At 36.7% G+C, this 16,435-nt stretch overlaps 2 protein-coding genes and 1 pseudogene across 2 annotated transcripts in view; all 3 read left to right on the top strand.

Annotated features, from left to right (window-relative positions):
* LOC107712061 (protein SFI1 homolog) overlaps positions 1–7,835 on the top strand; it is a 14,037-nt gene extending 6,202 nt beyond the window's left edge. The window contains exons 11-32 of the mRNA XM_016517186.1: positions 375–472; positions 630–696; positions 832–962; positions 1,059–1,140; positions 1,593–1,771; positions 1,867–1,942; positions 2,081–2,176; positions 2,317–2,393; positions 2,485–2,587; positions 2,691–2,787; positions 2,866–3,026; positions 3,111–3,185; positions 3,566–3,640; positions 3,730–3,906; positions 4,009–4,226; positions 4,363–4,458; positions 4,550–4,613; positions 4,688–4,789; positions 5,013–5,085; positions 5,192–5,336; positions 5,951–6,053; positions 7,490–7,835. Coding sequence (XP_016372672.1) covers positions 375–472; positions 630–696; positions 832–962; positions 1,059–1,140; positions 1,593–1,771; positions 1,867–1,942; positions 2,081–2,176; positions 2,317–2,393; positions 2,485–2,587; positions 2,691–2,787; positions 2,866–3,026; positions 3,111–3,185; positions 3,566–3,640; positions 3,730–3,906; positions 4,009–4,226; positions 4,363–4,458; positions 4,550–4,613; positions 4,688–4,789; positions 5,013–5,085; positions 5,192–5,336; positions 5,951–6,053; positions 7,490–7,633 — 2,439 coding nt within the window. The 3' untranslated portion in view covers positions 7,634–7,835. The remainder of the gene's footprint in view (positions 1–374; positions 473–629; positions 697–831; positions 963–1,058; positions 1,141–1,592; positions 1,772–1,866; positions 1,943–2,080; positions 2,177–2,316; positions 2,394–2,484; positions 2,588–2,690; positions 2,788–2,865; positions 3,027–3,110; positions 3,186–3,565; positions 3,641–3,729; positions 3,907–4,008; positions 4,227–4,362; positions 4,459–4,549; positions 4,614–4,687; positions 4,790–5,012; positions 5,086–5,191; positions 5,337–5,950; positions 6,054–7,489) is intronic.
* Positions 7,836–8,328: 493 nt separating this feature from the next.
* LOC107712060 (serotransferrin-like) lies at positions 8,329–14,110 on the top strand (annotated as a pseudogene).
* A 732-nt stretch (positions 14,111–14,842) lies between these two features.
* LOC107712059 (NAD-dependent protein lipoamidase sirtuin-4, mitochondrial-like) overlaps positions 14,843–16,435 on the top strand; it is a 2,544-nt gene continuing 951 nt past the window's right edge. The window contains exons 1-2 of the mRNA XM_016517185.1: positions 14,843–15,327; positions 15,432–15,726. Of these exons, the coding sequence (XP_016372671.1) occupies positions 14,843–15,327; positions 15,432–15,726 (780 nt within the window). The remainder of the gene's footprint in view (positions 15,328–15,431; positions 15,727–16,435) is intronic.

Here is a 16,435-nt window from a genome sequence, read left to right as displayed (position 1 = left end):
CAAACCAGCAGCACTGCAAACAGGAAGCAGGAATAACACTGTCCAACAGCGACACCCGCCTATAACACTCGTTGCCTTTTCTAGACCAGGTCTCGTCCCATTCGTCGGTATTTGTGATATCATAAATCCTGGAAAATATGCGTTGTAGTCCAAACGAGTCATTCGTTGTAGTTTGCGAAAAGTGATTTCTGTTAAATAAAATATCTCCTTTTGAAGTGGACTTTGAGCTTTGTAACTTTGCAGATCTTTTTTATGCTCAAACAGCAACATTACAGACTAACTAAAGTTGAAAAAGTGAAAAAGCATAATAAGATCCCTTCAAGGTTTTTGTGTAAAAAGTGTAAATGCCAGAAATGGATATTGACATTTTTCAGTTGCTGGCAAGGTCTTGGAAAGTCTGGCAGTTGCGCTTGGATCAGGCTGAGGACAGAAGCCTGCAGCCCCGAATGAGTGTTGCACAAGCCCATCACAAGTTAGTTACATAAATGATTTAAATATGTGCACTGTTGGCAAAACAATCTACATTTGCTTTTTTATTTGAAGCATGTCATATATATTTATAAATTTTAGGTTGTTAATAAACATGAGTTGGTCTGTGAGACTTTTAAATGGTTGTCATTAATCAACAGAATTTCTGTGCTGAGATCTTGCCTTCATCGTTGGAGAAAACGTCTCACAGAGCACAGACAAATGCAGGTAGCCACCACACTCTCATTATCTTATATCATAGGCCACCTGCAGTTAGTAATGGACTGCACCTTTCCCCATTTGTGCCTTAAAAATGCTTCTAATATATTATCAAACTATCTGTATATATACATATTTACATAGGAGTTGGAACTACGTGCTGATGCCTGCTTTGCCCGACGTATCTTTCCACAATGTGTAAACACTTGGATGGAGTTTGCAGCACAACGCACAGAGAAACGAGAGCAGAAAGAGAGAGCTGAACAACATTACAGGCAAGTTTCTGTGCCTAAAATAGTGTGTGCGCATGTAGATATCCATGTCTGTGTTGTATTGTACTGAAAATGTACATGTTTTTGTCCTCTATACAGGCAGCAGACTTGCAGTTGGGTATTTTACACTTGGTGGAGAAACCTGGAGGTACAGAGAGATCAGAGACTTGCTGACAGAACGGTAAGATGACATCCATGAATATACATTCACAAAAAAATTAAGTCAGTGAGATATCTTTTTAAAGAAAATAATACTTTCATTCAGCTAGGATGGACTAAATTTATCAAAGGTGACATTAAAGACATATCTATATCAAATAAATAAATTCTATATCAAATAAATGCTGTTCTTTTGACCTTTCTATTCATCAAAGGATCTTGAAGACAACATTTATAACAGTTTCCATAAAATATTAAGCAGCACACTCATTTTCCACATTGATAATATTAAGAAATGTACCAAATCCATATATATTAGAAAGATTTCTGAAGGATTGTGTCACACTGAAGACAGAAAATTCAGTTTTGTCATCACAGGAATAAATTACTTTGTAAAATATATTAAAACAGAAAACAGTTGTTTTAAATTGTAATAATGTTACAATATTACTGTTATTTGTGTATTTTTCATAGGCTGTGCTGCATTCCGAGCATGTGTGTTGTGCCCGCGCCTGGTCTAAGTGGTACTTTGGTGCTGTACAGCGTAGAGACGAGAGATTCAAACAAGCAGCAGCCGACTCGCTTTACAAACACTCTCTGCTACGCAAGGCCCTGAACCAGTGGAGAAACCTCCTCGCAAACATACAGACCAGGTGCGAATCAGATAATGTAAGCTACAGGAAGAACATCTTAATAAACCACAGAGAATTTTGATGAAGTTTAAGCTTTTTTGTGTTTTGTTGATTAGTCAGAGACATTTCGAGCAGGCAGAGGATCATTACGGACAGCGCTGTCTGAGAAGAGCCATGGCAGACTGGCATCAGGTACGAACGGCACAGCTGGCTGTATTCACGAAGAAAACACCTGATAGTGTTTTTTTTAAATCATATGATGATGTTGTTGTTTTAATTGGTTTGAAATATTGTGAATCTAATATTAGTAAATATGAGCTTGTTAAACAGTATGTAGATCACAAAAGACAGAAGAGAGAGAAACTTGCACGAATGGAGAAACATTACAACAGCAGATTGCTCAGACATGCTCTAGAGGCTTGGAAGGTACGAATACAATTGTTTTGACACAGGATACAGTATATTTGCAAATACTGCTATATTATAGTAATGCATTTTAAATTGTTTATATCAAGTGTACAGCTGAAAAGTTGATTAACTCATTGTTTGTACATGCATGCATGTAGTCATACCATTTGCAGACTCAATCGATCAACCAAAATGTGGAGTGCCGTTACCAGGAGCATCAGCAGCAGCTTGTCAGGTATTATTATGATCTATTTGTTATAATTTACTGTAGTGTGTATTTTAAGATATGTGATCTGTTCTGTCCTTTTTTATTTATGTTTCTGCAGAAGAATGTTCTATTCGTGGAGGATAAACGTGGCACAGTTGACGGAAGAGAGAGAGAAGGAAAACAGAGCAAAATGTTTTTCTCAAAAGCACCTTCTATCTCAGGTGCTTATATCAAAATTAGTTGTATAACAAGTAAAAAGTAACACCTATTATTTATAAGTACAACTTTATAAACTAAATAATATATATTTGAACTGTTTGATAGGTGTTTCTGGAATGGCGACAGAGAACAGTATCTGCTCATCTTCACTGTCACCAGCAGGAGGAAGCTCTGAAACAAGCTCAAACACACCTGGATGAATGTACTTTGGTTATATGAATGCCACTGTTATTAGTCTGTGTAATGATGAAATTATTCAGTGTTGTTTTTGTACTGCTAGTTCGCATGCAGGTGGCTTTGAGAAGATGGAGAGAGCGAAGCACAGAGGTAAAAGACGAGAGACTGGAGAATGAGAGGGCCAGCACACACTACAACAGAACCCTGGGGAAAAGAACTCTCAACACATGGACCACTAATATTCAGCATCACAAAACTTATCAGGTGACTGTCTAAGTCTCCATATCTGTATATATTTCAGTCCAATCTTAATTATTTGATATTTTTTGTCATGTTTGTGTTTTTTAGGTAATGAAGAAAAGAAGCTTTGAGCTTCACAAGTTGAGGATTTGTCAGCACTTTTTTATCTGCTGGAAAACACAGGTGAGTTTTGATTTAACAAAGCATTCAATCATATTTGATGGATTTTATAAATAAAAAAAACATTGATGCTGATTGGTCAGTACAGTGCTTCAGCTGCTCTCAAATGTGTGTTATATATGCTTTTTTATCTCCTTATTAAAAAATAGCACATTTTTTTTCATTAAACTCTTATTAATATAGCACAGCCTGTTGTTTAAATATAGCTGTACTTGTGATATTAAAGCTTTATTATAGTCTCACTTACTGTGCAGTGGGTGGAGCTGCTGATATTGCCTCATTTCCTTTTTTTGAGCTGCAGCTACTTATGATTGATTGTTACAGTCTCTTTGAAGTTTTTATATTGTATTTTCTGTCTGAGTTTGAATGTTTATGACATACAGCTGCAGAGCAGAAGAATAGAAGCAGAGAAAACTGAGACTGCCCTTTGGCATTGGTCCCTCAACCTGCAGGCCAAGGTAATGCCAGATCATGCACCACTTATTAATGATAATGCAGGTTTCCTGCATCTGCATAATTTCATACAGTTTGTTCTGTATGTTTTCAGGTGTTTTGCATGTGGCGGCAATGGATTTCAGAGCGTCAGATAAAACAGAAGCGTTTGACTGAGGCAGCTCAGTTTTACAGAGATGAACTGTTGAGAGAGGGTGTAACACACATCCTCATGCACACAGCACACATGAGTGCTTTCTCAACTAATATTGCCCAGCACAGCTATGAACAGGTACTGTTATACTGCATATTTGTGTATTTCAATCTATAGGCAATAGAGTACATACTTGTTTATGTGTTTGCATAAATATTAAGTAATCTGCATCACATACAGAGCTGTCGACAGCTGCAGGAAATGGTAAGGCGGTGTGCTAAACGATGGAAGCAGCGGGCACTGTGCAAGCCTGTCAAGGGTAAAAGTAAAACAGATGGCCACCCCAAAAAGAGCGTGCCTTTTTTTCTGCCAGAAGACCACACCCCCATCCCCACCCCTTGTCCAATCAGGAGCCAAGCAGCAGAGCAGAGGCAGAAAGATTCCATCATCAGTCAGCTGTAAGTCATTCCTATTGCAAATGTTAATTCTGATTCTGTTTTAATTTTTACAAATTTGATTAAGATTTTGAAAACGAGGTTACATAATCTGATTGACCATTGTTCAGTTAATGGAATTGTCCTTTTCTGGTAACAGGTGGTCAGTTCGAGCATCTAGATTGCAACCGAGAAGACCAGATGACCTTCTGCAGTCCCCACTCAAACCTCTGCCACGTGACTTCAAAATCAGCAGGTGTAATATGCATCAAACCTAAAGTTGCAATAATTTTTTAAAATAACTTTTTACATACTAATGAACCTTGCCTTTCTCTATGGTGCTCCAGTAGTCAGAGGGTGTCTGTAAGAGAGACTTCTCCATTACCCTCAGTCCATTTGTGCAGCTTGAACGTGTCCTCGCCTGCACTCAAAGGTAGACACACATCCGCCATTAAAGCAAGTAACAGTGAGTAAAAAAAAAAAAGGTCCTCCCTTTCAAACCAGGCCCTCCTGGAACTATCGCCACTCTCGGCCAGGACATACTGCTTCCTCCATCTTCATTTACTGTCTCTTTAGCACATGACAAGGTAAGCATTCATGCTGTAAGAACACTTGTTTGAATGCATTTGTATAATGCTACTTTTATTAGTTTATTCCCCTGTCAGTTCCTATTCATTTGGTTACTTACTGGTGTTTTTGTTTTGCAGCTTCGTGTTTTGGCTTAAATGTGAATTGCCAATTCTTTATACACTAATCGTTCTGTAAAGACTGTTACATTGAATGAATTATGCAGTTTTCTTATTTTTACAGCAAAAAAGCTTACAACATCAAGAGCTGCCACTGCATTCTACGCATTTCACTTCCCACCCTCTCAAAACACAAGGTAAAAACATGTAGTCTTTCATAATATGAAGAAAGTTTCATTTTACAAGTCTGAGGTTCAGTAACATATTGAAAGACCATTTACGCTTCTCATGTCTGGGCTGCAGGTGTACATGAGAGATTGCCTGAGCAGGATGAGGAGAATGAGGAAGATGAGACTGTAGATGTGGAGCAAACAGAAAATCTCACAAAAGAACTACTAGATATTAGACTGGAAATGCAACGATACCAGCAAGACAGAAAACAGCTACAGTAAGTACATTTGGCTTTGAATAGGATGAATGTGCAGCATTTAGAATTATTTATTATAAAAGAAATATTATAACTATTAATTATTTTTATGGCAATCACTTTAGCCACTTTTAGATCACTTTTGCTGGGAAAAAAATGCCTGTTATATGCTATATAAACCACTATATATATAGTTGTTTATATATAGCATATAACAGACATTTTTTCCAGCTAAAGTGATCCTGCAATAAAAGTCCCAGATCTACATTACAAACACGTTTTCAGACTGGAGCTGTTTTGAAGAAATATGAATCGACTCTCCAGCTGTAGTTTGACTGAATCAACATATTATTTAATTGGATTTTTTATTCTAGCAAACACAAAGGAAACTTGGCTTTTGGTGTGAATAGTTGTTTCTGCTATGTTTCAGAGACTAATGAGGAGAAAATATTTGGATTCTGCACTTTACAGAGAAAGGAATGTTTTGCTTTTCAATTTTGTGATCTAGCAAAAGGGGTTTAACAAATATCTTCAGCTTCACATTAAAAAAAAAAACACTGCACCTAATGAGATGTTTTCACTAATATAGTGAAACCAGTCTGTGTTTGTGTGTTTGTATGTATGTGTGTGTTTAGGACATGGCGTAAGCTCCAAAAGGTCTTGACTAACTGGCTCGAAACAACAGGCATTGAGGGAGAAACTGAGGAACGAGAAAGCATTTTAAAGGAGTTAAGTGAGGTATCCATATATCTTTTTCTTTTTCTCCTGCACTCATTCATGCTCAAGGTCAAGGCACATGTTAATATAGCTTAGAGAAGGCCACAAGAGACTAAGAGTACATTTGAGTCATTAGTTCCTAAGCAGTTGTTTCATATGAAAGTGACACCTATTCTTAGGCGCGTCGCCCCCTCACTCTGGACTATCCCGCCCCCTCACCCAAGATGAGTGTGAAAATAGATTTTAATTATGAAATATAATGGTTTATTTAAAAAATGTAGTTGCCAAATGCATAGGCTTTCTAGCATTAATATGATGCTACTATATAGCAATAATTTAGGGCAGTCCGTTTCACAAAGTCGCATTTTAATTGTTACATCTCTGACACAAATTCCCTTGCAAGAGGTGCAACTTATGCAGCACTACTGAGTAAGCTATGATGAAATAATTTTTTTATGTTTAATAGAGGGCTAGATGATCATAGTTAGTTAATTATTTCGCTGTATTGTTATTGTTTGTTGCTGTTCAAGTTGTTCTAACTTAAAATAATGCATCTGTTAAATGGGTCGCAATTAATGTATTATGTCAGGGAATCGGTCGCACTGAGCTTGTTTCATTGTAAAGCAGACACAATTAAGTATTTCTGGTGGTTGTGCTGGTATCACTTGTCTGTATTTGTGGTAAAACTGCTGCCTAAGACATATTTATTTCCTGGATGTCAGATTTTCGAATTTGGTGGCTATGCGATTTTGTTTTATTCAATACTCTGCCATCTGTATTTGCTACGTAGATTTTAGTAGGGTCATTCACTCAGAATGCATTTTTTAATTCATGCGCTGCTCGACGTCTTGAATGCTACGCTCTCGTCTCAGGTCTTTATAGCAGCTTCTCGCGCATAATTCGCGTGCATAATACATCATTCTAAAACACGGCGCTCAAGTTCAAAGAAATTCAGCTTCTAAAACACGTGTCTAGACCTTGCACTTTAAAAAAAAAAAAAAAAAAAACTTCCGCTGACCTGTCTCGCGACCAAAACACTATCTGCCGGTGTTCTGGCTCCAGCGCAGATGAATCTAATGTTTTGAGGTGAATGTGTGGCAGTCAGTCATCACCGCACCGGTGTGGATATTTACTGTACTTCGCAATCACAGATTCTAGCCTACGTCTTGGAATATATGACCCAAATAAGAATTTTCACCGTATATTGTCATCTGAACAAGTTAGTAAAAGTCTGCCACGTTTGTCCTGACCAACTGAGGAAAAAAGCATTACAATAAATCGTGCTACCAATGGTGATTTAAAGATCGGTTATGTATATAAGACCGTTGTTTGAAGAAAAATATTCTACTTTACGCATGTTAGACAGTAGCTAGGCTATTTGTTCATCTCTGGTTTCATTTATTTATTTAATTTTCAGAATAATTTTAGTAATGTTTCCATATGATGTTTCTTTGCAGCTTGAGAGTCGCATTTCTTCTCTATCTTCGAGATTAAACAAACAGAAACCCACCATGATTCGCCATGCTGCCAGACTTAACACCATCCAGAGCCAACTACTGTCCAATGTTAATACAAAAACACCCACTAAGTATGGAATATAAGTATAAAAAGTCTATATTGTGCAGCCCATTATATGATGCCAACTTTATTCCAGAAACAATTTCAGATGATATTGTATTTTTGGAACCCTTGGGGGAAAATCTAAATTGTGTGACTCAAAACCTGTTTTTATTTCAGTTATTTATGTATTCAAAGACACTTTTGTAAATATGTATTTCATTTCTAATAAAGCATTAAATCACAGATTTTAATGTTTTGAAATTGCTTATTTACCTTTAACGTACATCCTAAAAACTGGGTACCTGAGTTAAAATTTTGTTGGCTGCGCATGACGTTGGAATGTTGGATCCTAAACTTGGAATCCTCATTTGGACGTTCACATGGACTCCGTTGCTGCTTCAGTGGAGTAAAGTCCATTTAATACTAACACAATCCTGAACAAAAGCGCTTTCTGGAAATGCCATACAACAAGGAAGGATGACTGGACGAGAATGGTCCACGTGACATGAGAGTTTCAGTGTAATATTTTCCATATGCGCGCATTTATTATTAGAACTATTCGCTTTGAAAACACCCGTTTGCACAGTACATGTTTTTTCAGACTGACGCAAACCTAGACAGTGAGATCTTCAGTAGGCGACATGCCTGTTTCACCGAAACGTCTCTGCTGGACTCGATGTAGACAGTTACTGTGATTCATCTTCCCAGAAAAGATTTCTGATATTATGATGAAGCGAGTTAGTGTTATTGTCATATTATTGCTGTGCTCCATCACCAGCTGGGGTAAGTGCGCGTTTGCTAAAATTATCAAAAGCTGCGAATGATTAACTGGTGCTTTTTCAGTTGTATTTTTTACATGCATTTCATCTTATCCATTTACATTTTCAGAAATATGTTCATAGTTTTGAACGTATTTTAGAATTATTAGGGGATAAACGTTCGGAGAAGAAAAAGTTGCTAGACCGCTGCCAGAATACGCATGTTGCACCCACTTACCTACTAATATGTGAATATCCCTACTAATTTTGTATTGTAAAAAAAAATTAATAATAATAACATATAGATTATATATTTTTACAGTAATTTTATTTTTTTACAATACAAAATTAGTAGGGACTGAATTATAAAACTGGCCTACATTTAAAATTGTTGGTCCCACTTTATATTAAGTGGCCTTAACTACTATGTACTTACATTACAAAGTGTAGTTAACTTATTGTGTTAATATTGTATTGCAATACACTTTTGCTGCTATTAAGTTGGGATACTGGTAAGTTACAAGTTTGGTGGTATCGGTAAGGTGTAAGGGATCTGTCAACAGTGTAATTATAAAGTAATTACAGATGTAATTACATGCAGGTATTTTTTTAACATACAAGTACAATGTAAAAACTTATATGTACACAATAAGTGAATTGTACCAAATTATTAATTTAAATGTAAGGCCACTTAATATAAAGTGGGACCCCTTAAAGATAATTCTGTTAGTTTTTGCGATATTTATGACAGTAGTATGCCTGTAATGACAGCTACGTATATTTTGTCGACCGTGCGATTTTTATGGTTTATAATTGTTTCCTATTTCCAAATAAATGGTTCATGGTCCATAAATTCATGCAAAGATATGTTTTTTTGACATAAAACACAATTGTAAATATTTTCATTTCTTCACGAAAAAAAAAAGTAATTTATTAAGTAAAACCAAATTTTATTTGTGACCTGTTATATCACTGCTTTGTAAGTGTATGCCTGTATATCTGCGGTCAGGTAAGAAGATGCGCTGGTGTACAGTCTCAGAGCTGGAGCAGAGGAAGTGTGCTGAGCTGGCCAAAGCTCTGGTCGCAGTCCTTCCACCTGCGGCTCTCAGCATTCGGCCGTCTCTCATGTGTGAAAGCTTATGGCACTGCTGACTGCATTAATAAGATGGGTGGGTTACATATGATATTGTGTGTAAGCTGAAATGTTTGAATACAAATCAATCACAGAACAGAAATGTAGATGCTTTACGTTCTGCTATCCTCTCCTGTCAGGATAATAAAGCTGACCTAGTGACTCTGGATGCTGGAGAGGTGTACTCTGCAGTTTGGCCTCACAGTAGTTGCAAAGGAAATCTACAGAGATGGTATCATACAAAAACCTAATGTGGTTTCATTCTTGCTCTGTTTATGGTGTCTAGTAGGTCATACGCCTCACACTTTGCAAGCAGAAACATGTAAATATGTTCCTTTTTCACTTTGTCTCCGCCTTCATCTCCCAGGTGGCTGTATTCTTGCAGTTGCTGTGGTGAGGAACAGCAGTACTTTAGATATGCGCTCTTTGCGGGTCAGTAGGAGTTGTCATAGTGGAGCTCGCTGGACTGCAGGTTGGAGTCTCCCTTTGGGACATCTCCTTTCTCGAAACCTCCTGCCCTGGGCAGAGGATGAGCCTCTCAGTCAGGGTAAGACAACCAATCACAAATCTTATATAACCAGTTATATAATGTATATATGTTAACTAAAACTTAAATATAAAAAAAATAAAAAATAAACAACAAAAGCACATAACATACTTACTAAAACGTCATTTAATGTCTTCTGAAACAAAAGAGGGATGAACTTTTTCCATTGGAAGAAATATTACAATGGACAAGTTTTTTGTCCAGTGATGGTTTAAAGTTAAAACGTCTTATTGATGGATGTGTTTCTTATAAACATGCAGCTTTTTGCTTCACAATGTTAACTGAAGGACTGGAGTATTGTGATGGTAAAAGTTAAGACAAAAAGTTTCAGCAAATTTTCATTTTTGGGTGAACTACTCCTTTTAACTAAAATAAAAAATAATATCAAAAAGAAAAGATCATTCAAAAATATTAATAAAACCTTTATTAGTATAAAAAATATTACTAAAACAACACAGAAACAGTAGTGTGTAATAGATCAGTTCCAATGTAATGGAATTAAATCAGTTTGAAACGGTTTTCCAAATTTTCGTTATGTATTTCCAGTCACTTGGTAATCAGGATCATAACATAGGAAGAATTCCGTCATGTTCTCCCAAACCAAACAAACAAAGTTTTCAAAAATATGTAAGACTGTGTGCCGAGTTCCCAGTGCTCATACTTTGACTATTTTGTCAGCGGTTAGTGCTTTCTTCAGTGCCAGCTGTGTGCCTGGAGCAACTACAATGGCACCCAGCCTTTGTTCCTTGTGCCAGGGTCAAAGGTCATACATTCGTCAGAAAAATTTCCATTGTGAGATGTTTCACAGTGAACCATTCTACCACAACCAAGGAGCACTCAGGTTAAAATAATCCTATTTACACCTGTATCAATAAGTCACTGCCAAGTTCCCTTGAGGATCTTACAGCATCCAGTCTTTTTCTTGTAGATGTTTACAGTCACGTGCAGGAGATGTTGCCTTTGTGGATCACACAGCTCTGGACAGCATAGATGGTTAACACAATAATTAACTCTAACACAAACAATATGCTTATATGGATGTACTAGTGATTAAATCCTATTTGAGATTAACAGCTTTTCCTTCTCTTTCATATTTCTTTTTGATCCCGGCTTATAGTTTTTTTTCTTCAACAGAAAGTGAGAAAGATGAGTTCAGACTGTTGTGTGCAGATGGAACTCATGCTCTATATATATTCTGTTTTACTTTAATGTATTTTTTAGTACTTAATTGTATTTTATTTAGGTTAGGTGCTAAGGTAACGTTTCTCATTTTCATTATTAAGTTTTTCATCCAATATTTATATTGTATTTCATTTAATCTTTTTCAAATAATGAAAACTATTTTTAGTTTTAATTAATACTGACACTGCTGATTGTTCTTTGTATCAGTGCATAGAACAGAATTGTTCATTTTCACAGAGGGATGAGGTGGATGCTGTTGTCTCTTGATGCCACTCACGCATTCATAGCTGGGAAATGTGGCCTTGTCCCTGTTGTGACTGAATATTATGGTATGTAAAAGATCTAACATCCTAATGTACCATGTCATACTCACTCGTGTTCTTCTCACATCGATTTGTTATTCTCTTTGCTGGTTCATTTGTTCAAATTTAGGAGAGAAATGTGAGAATCCTGAAGGAGTTGGAGGCCATTTTGAAAGTGATGGTAATACAGGGCTAAAATGAGCTTAGCATGAATGCAATCTCTATTATTGCATCTTTACAAAATATATTTATCTCTGCAGAATTACCATCAGTGTATGGTGTGGCAGTTGTACGTCGGACAAGTAGGAGTTTATATTTTGGAAGTCTGGGCGGCAGACGCTCCTGCCACAGTCACATGTACAGCCCTGCTGGCTGGGTTTTACCTGTGAGACACACACTCAGCACAGAGCACACCAGCAGTGCCCCATGTCAGCCAAATAATGGTACTACATGTTCCTTTTTATTACTTGGTATCTTGATCAAATAGTTTGAATATAATATTTTATTTATCTTTTAATGCATCTTTTAATGGTTTCTGTTTACTTGCATGTCATGTGACCGTTAACCAGCATTAAAGAGCCGTGAACAAGCAAGTGTGACGTTAAATTAATTAAATACTAACTTAATCTCACACGGCACTTTAAGAAAGAAGGTATTGGAACCCCTGCTTTAAAGGAAAAAAAACCCTCAGGTCATCCAAGATGTAGATGAGTTTGTTTATTCATCAGAACACATTTGTAGAAAATTAGCATTACATCACTTGCTCACCAATAGATCCTCTGCAGTGAATGGGTGCCATCAGAATGAGCTGGTAAAAGCAGCTGATGAAAAAACAGCTAAAGGACAGTTAAAATGCTTTAATGATGGATTTTCTTCTTACAAACACACATCTTTAAGACATTTATTGATGGACTGGAGTTGTGTGGATTACTTGTGAATTATTGTAGTATTTTTATTAGCTGTTTGGACTCTCATTCTGACGGCACCCATTCACTGCAGAGGATCGATTGGTGAACAAATTTAAGTAATGCTAAATTTCTCCAAATCTGTTCTGACGAAGAAACAAACTCATCTACGTCTTGGGTGGCTTTAGGGTGAGTACATTTTCAGCATATTTTCATTTTGGGATAAACTATTCCTTCAATGTAGCCCATTCTGTTTTCAGTGTACGGTGAGGTGTTTTGGAAAGGTTGTTTGCCAGGAGGTCAAGGCAATCTCTGTAAGGTGTGTATGGGTGGGACTGAGGAAGCTGACAACCATAATGAGCGTTACTATGGCAATATGGGTGCATTAAGGTGAGGAATTGCTATTTGCGCACAGTTCAAATAAAATGGTATACAAAAAAATATCTCTCATTGTTAATGTACCATAGTGCAAACCAAGCAGCTGTGCAGGCTTTAAAATGTCTTTTACTTCAGGTGCTTGGTTGGAGACCCCAGTGGGAAGAGCTTCGGAGACGTGGCGTTCATGGAACACCACAGTCTAGAGAGCAACATCGAACGTAAGATGTAAACTCTTGAGAGATGTCATTGAAATGAATCACATTTGTAATATGCGTGATGTGTTTGTTGGACAGGTCTAAACACCAGTGGCTGGGCAGAGGGTTGGCTCGCTTGGTATACTTTGAGTTGCTTTGTGGGGATGGCAGCCGGGCTCCTCTGACAGAGTGGAAGACCTGTAACTTAGGAGCAATCCCTTCAAATATTGTTATGACACATCCTGTTCTTACAGCTCGCATTTATGACCTCTTGAAGTCACAGGTCTGCACGCTGAATTAATAATCATTTGATTAATTTGAGAGTCTTTTAGCATCAGAATACTGATGTGTTTTGCACTATAGGAAACCATAGCAGCTCGTCCAGATTCTGGGTTCCACCTGTTTGAGTCTCAGCAGTATGGAGAGAGTGACCTGCTCTTTAAAGATGCTACAAGGTGCCTCGTTCACACCAGTCACATGGACTACCGTACCATATTGGGAGAAGAGTTCTATTCACAGGCTGAGAGCATCTTTAACTGCACACACTCAAGTGAGAATAAAAGGAAACATTATTATATCTATACCAGTTATTTGTTTGCATTAATATACAATCACTGGATTTTAAAAGAGCTTGATTTAAAATAGCACATTGATATGTAAAATGTTTCTTATTTGAATGATTATTCATGCATATTTTAGTTGGGGCTATTGTTTTTAATTATGAATTAATTTATTTTTTATTTTTTTGACAGATATCTTGCAGTTCTACAATCAAGATGTGTGCAGCATATTCTAAACAAACTCTATGATTTTTTTTGACAATGTTAAAAAGAAGCATGGAAAATACACCATAATTATGTCATTACTGACATAAAATAAAATACTCTCTTAAGATATATTTTATGTCTGTGAGTGCAGTACCGGAGAGTTTATTAGTTTCATCAAAGAACACTGCTGAAGATGTGTAAACGAGCCAAAAAGCGAGGACCTTCACTAAACTACATTTACCATCATGCACCTGTGTAACAACACGGAAGTTCTTGTTGTAATGACCGCTACTACAGTTACTGTACTAATGTTTACGAAATACAAGACTTTTGGTGTCGAGGATTTTATAAATACAGGTAAGTTATTAAAGTAATGTAATTGCTTGTACATTTGAAATATTTGTTTTAAGTGTATATATTTACACGAGGCATAATATCCACGGCATGTTTATTAGTGTCCTAGCTTACTTGACATTTGAATCAAGTTATACAATGAGATGGTCACATTCCACCTTCAGACGTCAAAAAACTGAATTAACTGACATGACTATTTTATCGTTATGTTTATAACGTAATAATTGTCTTTATGCTCGAATACCATTAAAAATATTGCACAAGATTTATATTCAGTAATGTTATGATGTAATAAATACCATACACCTTTAAGACATTGCACTTAAAGGTTTATGATGTCACAGTCAGATATTACTGTTACTTACAGGTAAATCTAGTTATTTACAGGCCAATGTATATGCCTATATGTATATATATATATATATATATTGTAATTATTTTTATTTGATTTTATTTTCTTATTTATTTATTAGTATATTATATCCATGGATATTGGAAACACATTTCCATGTATATTTTATTGAATAACAAATTAGCTGAACAACTTTATTTATCAGAAAATGCCACAAAATGCACCAGCGTGTTTGTCGACCCCAGAGGGTTAAAGAACTTTATTAGTTCACCATATTTCAGACCATAACATGTAAATTCCATAGAGTAGTTGACATTGTGTAGAACAGTTGCTTGTTGTTGATAAACAGTTGTTTGTTTTTATCTGTACAGGTTTGTAGATGCTGTTTTCATGGAGATCCCTGCCTCCTCATGTGGCAGTGGGAAGATGTGCCTCTACAATTCAAGCTAGCGTGCAACGATTTGTTCCTGCAAGTGGCTCAATTGACTCCAATGCTTTAGAACAACTCCAGGCCTTTGTGTCGCATGCTTCTCGTTTGTTTGTGATAAGTGGTGCCGGACTCTCCACTGAATCTGGAATTCCAGACTATAGATCAGAAGGTGTGGGACTTTACGCACGGACTGACAGGCGGCCTATGCAACACTCAGAGTTTGTGCGCAGTGCGAAATCGAGGCAGCGATACTGGGCACGGAACTACGTGGGGTGGCCGCAGTTCTCCTCACACCAGCCGAATCAAGCACATTTCGCATTGCGGGACTGGGAGGAAAAGGGAAAACTGCACTGGCTCGTCACTCAGAATGTAGATGCATTACACTCAAAGGCTGGACAACAGAGACTAACTGAACTTCATGGATCTACACATAGGTAAGGCAGGACTTGCTTGAAGGTCATCGATTATGGAGTTAAAGAATCTGTGCAATGTAAGAGGAAAAATATTTTATGTGATTTTATGTTTGTCCTGCTCTTAGGGTTGTGTGTTTGGACTGCGGGCAGCTGACTCCACGTGCTGAGCTTCAGAAGCGCTTTGCAGCTCTAAACCCTGGCTGGGCAGCAAGTGCAGGCGCTGTGGCCCCAGATGGAGACGTGTTTCTGGAAGACGAGCAGGTGCTGAACTTCACAGTACCTGCTTGTGATGCCTGTGGCGGTGTGCTTAAACCTGAGGTGACGTTCTTTGGTGACGTAGTGAACCGGACTACAGTTAGCTTTGTGCATAACAAGCTGGCTGAATCTGATGCTGTGCTTGTGGCTGGATCTTCTCTTCAGGTGAGTCATGTTTCATCAATATCACTTTAAAAACATTTCCTGTTCACGTAGACCAGGGTTACTCATTTCTACTCACTGGCTGCCATCTCCTGGTGTAATGATGTATCATACAGATAGGGGTCACTGAACAAATTATTGTTCATTCAAAGTTTTTAGGTAAAATAAACATAATGCAAAAGATCAATACCTCAATTTACAGAATTGTACATATTCACACATTCTTGGTTAGTTAGCTAAGTGCAATTAAGAATACAGCATTGGCAAGATGGACTTAAGATGAAATACTTTATATTAAATATTTTAAAATTATAAAGGTGCATTTCCCATCTAGAATTTATTCTCTAAAAAGTTGCTGAGCTCCTCATAAATCAATGTGGGAAACATTTATGGTAATGATGAAATTCTAGTTAAATTGAAATTCTAATTAAAAGTGAAATTCTAATTAAAGTTTTGGATTTAAAAGATTTTAATCAAAATCCCCATGGTTATTATACTTAACTAATACCAAGCCACAGAAAAAAATGATGCTTGAAATAAAATAAATGTTAACTGGAATAAAAAAAAAAAAAAGTTAACTAGTTAAAACTATTTAAACTAGTTGCCAAGGTAATATTTTAAGATTGTTTCCGCCATTAAATAAAAAATAATATATATAATTATATATAATAGATAATTATGATTTTTTTTTCTTGCGATTCTTAGTTTAGAT

The sequence above is a fragment of the Sinocyclocheilus rhinocerous genome, unplaced genomic scaffold (genome assembly GCF_001515625.1).
Source record: "Sinocyclocheilus rhinocerous isolate Xijiao unplaced genomic scaffold, SAMN03320098_v1.1 scaffold1710, whole genome shotgun sequence".
NCBI lineage: Eukaryota > Metazoa > Chordata > Actinopteri > Cypriniformes > Cyprinidae > Sinocyclocheilus > Sinocyclocheilus rhinocerous.
The sequence above is the reverse complement of the archived record's forward strand: the minus strand, read 5'-3'. Positions and strand labels throughout refer to the sequence as shown.